The 2,922-nt window shown below is 35.3% G+C and overlaps 1 protein-coding gene across 1 annotated transcript in view; it reads right to left on the reverse strand.

The window, feature by feature from the left end:
* Nucleotides 1-2,060, reverse strand: part of SMURF2 (SMAD specific E3 ubiquitin protein ligase 2) — a gene marked incomplete at its 5' end in the record, with an annotated part of 45,431 nt that extends 43,371 nt beyond the window's left edge. The window contains one exon of the mRNA XM_004693350.2: nt 2,015-2,060. Within this exon, the coding sequence (XP_004693407.1) occupies nt 2,015-2,060 (46 nt within the window). The remainder of the gene's footprint in view (nt 1-2,014) is intronic.
* Between the last annotated feature and the right edge of the window lie 862 nt (nt 2,061-2,922).

Here is a 2,922-nt window from a genome sequence, read left to right on the forward strand (position 1 = left end):
CATGCTCACACATACAATCATACATATAATCAACATAACCTGATTATATGACCCTACAAAAATTTAACTTATGAGTTAAAGTTACCCGAAATGTGGTCAAAAGTAGTCAGGTTTTCTGACTCTAGTGAGACCTCTAGTGGTAATACAAAGTGGCTAGTGTATTTTCTTTATTTTTCCAATTGTCTCAATTTTCCCCACAACTTCAATCATATAAAATGACTACAGTTCAAGAACACTTCATGAGCTGTCAAAATTGATGGAACAAAAACCCAAATTTAAAAATGACTTACTTTACAGAGAATCTAAAGCTTTATTTTTAGATTAGGGAAGAAAAAAACATTTATCCAACTATCTTGGTTCTAAGTAACTTTAGTTTGGCTCCTATACAACTACATTTTAACACGGTGTCTTCTTACACAGAAATCTTTCAAGTATTGTATAAGAGAGAAAAAACTTGATACCACAGAAACAATCTTTTAGAAACACAATGTTACAGAGTTAATGGCAGATTCTAGAAAGTGAATATAATCACTATAAAATTCTTTACATGTTTCTGTATGCTTAAAATTTTTCCTGCTGAAATTGGGGTAAGTAGGGGAGAAGTAACTTCTTTTTAAAATCCAATAAGTCTCTAACAGTTTCAAAGCAGGAGTAAACAAAAACTTTTCTCAGCAAAGGTAGTTGATACAAGGAATAAATAATATTGTCAAAGTAAGCGAATTACCCTACAAAAGAGAAAGAAGGCAGTCTATTTTTCCTGTACCTAAAAAAGATGTGTTTTAATTACATTAACCTGTAGTCATGCTATATACTAAAACTGAATCACAAGCAAAAACTGTTTCCATATTGATGGTAACAGCATTTTGTTCAATGAATATACACTCATTCAAATTTAACAGATTTAAGAACTGTTACTTAATTCTCCCTCTGAAATTAATAATTTATAAAAGTAACTTATGACTGTATAAATTCAACTTAAAAACAGCTCTAAGCACAAACATGAATCTACCATGGGCAGGTGAGGAGGATCTGGAGAGTTCCACTTTCCAAGGGCTTCAAGTTCTTCCATCCTAAGTTTTAAAGATAAACATTTTCCCCTAATTTTCTTTACCCTGAAGTAAGCTAACAACTGTTTTGACAATATTTTATCAATTTTTACTGCCTACACCAAGGAAGCAAAAGATAAAGAACATTTAAATGATAATAAACAGCTCTCAGAGGTCTACAAGGAATGGAAATTCTTCTAGATTTTCTGAAACTGAAATAAGGGTATCTGTATAAATCATTGCAGAAGCTATGTCTTGGGTTGGGTTAGGATAGGAAACAAGACTAAAATTTTATCTTTAAAAATAAAAGACAGAGCTGATGTCTTGGAGGGTACAGAAGCGCTCTAAGTGTGAATTTCTCATTTTCTGCCCTTTTCTTCCTGTGACCTGCTTATCCAATCCTATTTGCCACTCTGCAGCCCCACTGCTCCAAATCCTACCTCAGACCACCCTCAAGAAGGTAAAAAGAGCACATGTTCTGTTGTCAGCAACAGGAATAAGGTGGACGCTCAGCAGACCCCTAGGGAGATGGCAGTAATGGGCAGCACCGTGGCGAGGCCACTCGGCCCTCCTGCTGTGAGAGCAGGAGGGTGCAGGCCCACGGCGCTGAGCTGGAAGTTGCCTATCGAGGTCTCACCTGTCTCAAGTGATCCTTTGCATTTGCTACATGAACACATGGACACCACAAAAAAATTTAATCATAAAGTTTTATAAAATGTCAGGTTCTATCCTAGAAAGACTGAAAATAGTCATTTTCAAGTGGAATGAATTAGTCATTTTAAAAATAACAAAAATTTATTATTTCTTTCCGTAAGCCTTAGAGTTGTGATGCTAAAAGGCTCTGAATCAAAGCATTCATGAAATAACACTGAATATAATTCTGAACAGTTTCCTAAACTAGACAACTGTGAAAATACTATTCAACAAAAAAACAAGTAATATACAAGATTTAAAGTTAATTTACTTACGGAAAAAATCCTTTTTCACCAAGTTCTTTGCACAGAGTACTGTAAAGGAAACAAAATATATGAGGAAAAATTAAATAAAATGTTAAAACTGTATTATCAAGTTTTATCTTAAAACTCCATGAATAGGGCCTCCCTGGTGGCACAGGGGTTTGTCTCAGTACTATCTAGCTATTTCACCAGCCACTGAAGCACAATCCCCACCAGGGTGCAGACCCACATGGCACAGCAGACATCTCCTGTCTGGCCCACTGCTCTCCCCAGCAGTGTATTTCAGTCAGTCTGCCTGTGCTGCTCTCCACTCTGACCCCCCCCAACTCTGGCCTCCATGAATAATTAAACACAAACTACAGTATAATAATTAAACACAAACTACAGTAAAGTAGTTAATATGAACACAAGGCTTTTTTTAAAAGACCAGCAAACGTAGGACAGATGAGCCAGTGGTTCAACTTTAGCATGGATCACCAGCAACTGCTGAGGCACATTCAGAAACTGGTGTTCTGATTACGGCCCAGTTTGTATCTGCCGTCAAGATGGATTCTCCATAACTCAGTGGCATGAGTAAAACTGTGCTAAGGAAAAGTACTTAATTTAGGTTGTATGCATTTTAAGTATATAATAATTTTCTCTTGAAGAAAACCATACATACGACAATTTAAAACTTTTGTGATATAGATGAAAATTTTAAAATGTCATTTCATCTACATTTAACCTCTATGGAAGCTATACAGCAGAGATAAATTACCTTCTAAATCACCTGCTCAATGACTAGACAGATCTATAGTATAAACTTAATGTAAATTAAGTTAATATTGAGCTAGAGATCCCAATTCCACATTTCTGGATTACCCTGTATCAAATTAATACCTAAAGGTAATAGATACATAACCTTGTATATACACTAAAAT

Source organism: Condylura cristata, unplaced genomic scaffold (genome assembly GCF_000260355.1).
Source record: "Condylura cristata isolate star-nosed mole 26May11 unplaced genomic scaffold, ConCri1.0 scaffold00038, whole genome shotgun sequence".
Classification (NCBI taxonomy): Eukaryota; Metazoa; Chordata; class Mammalia; order Eulipotyphla; family Talpidae; genus Condylura; species Condylura cristata.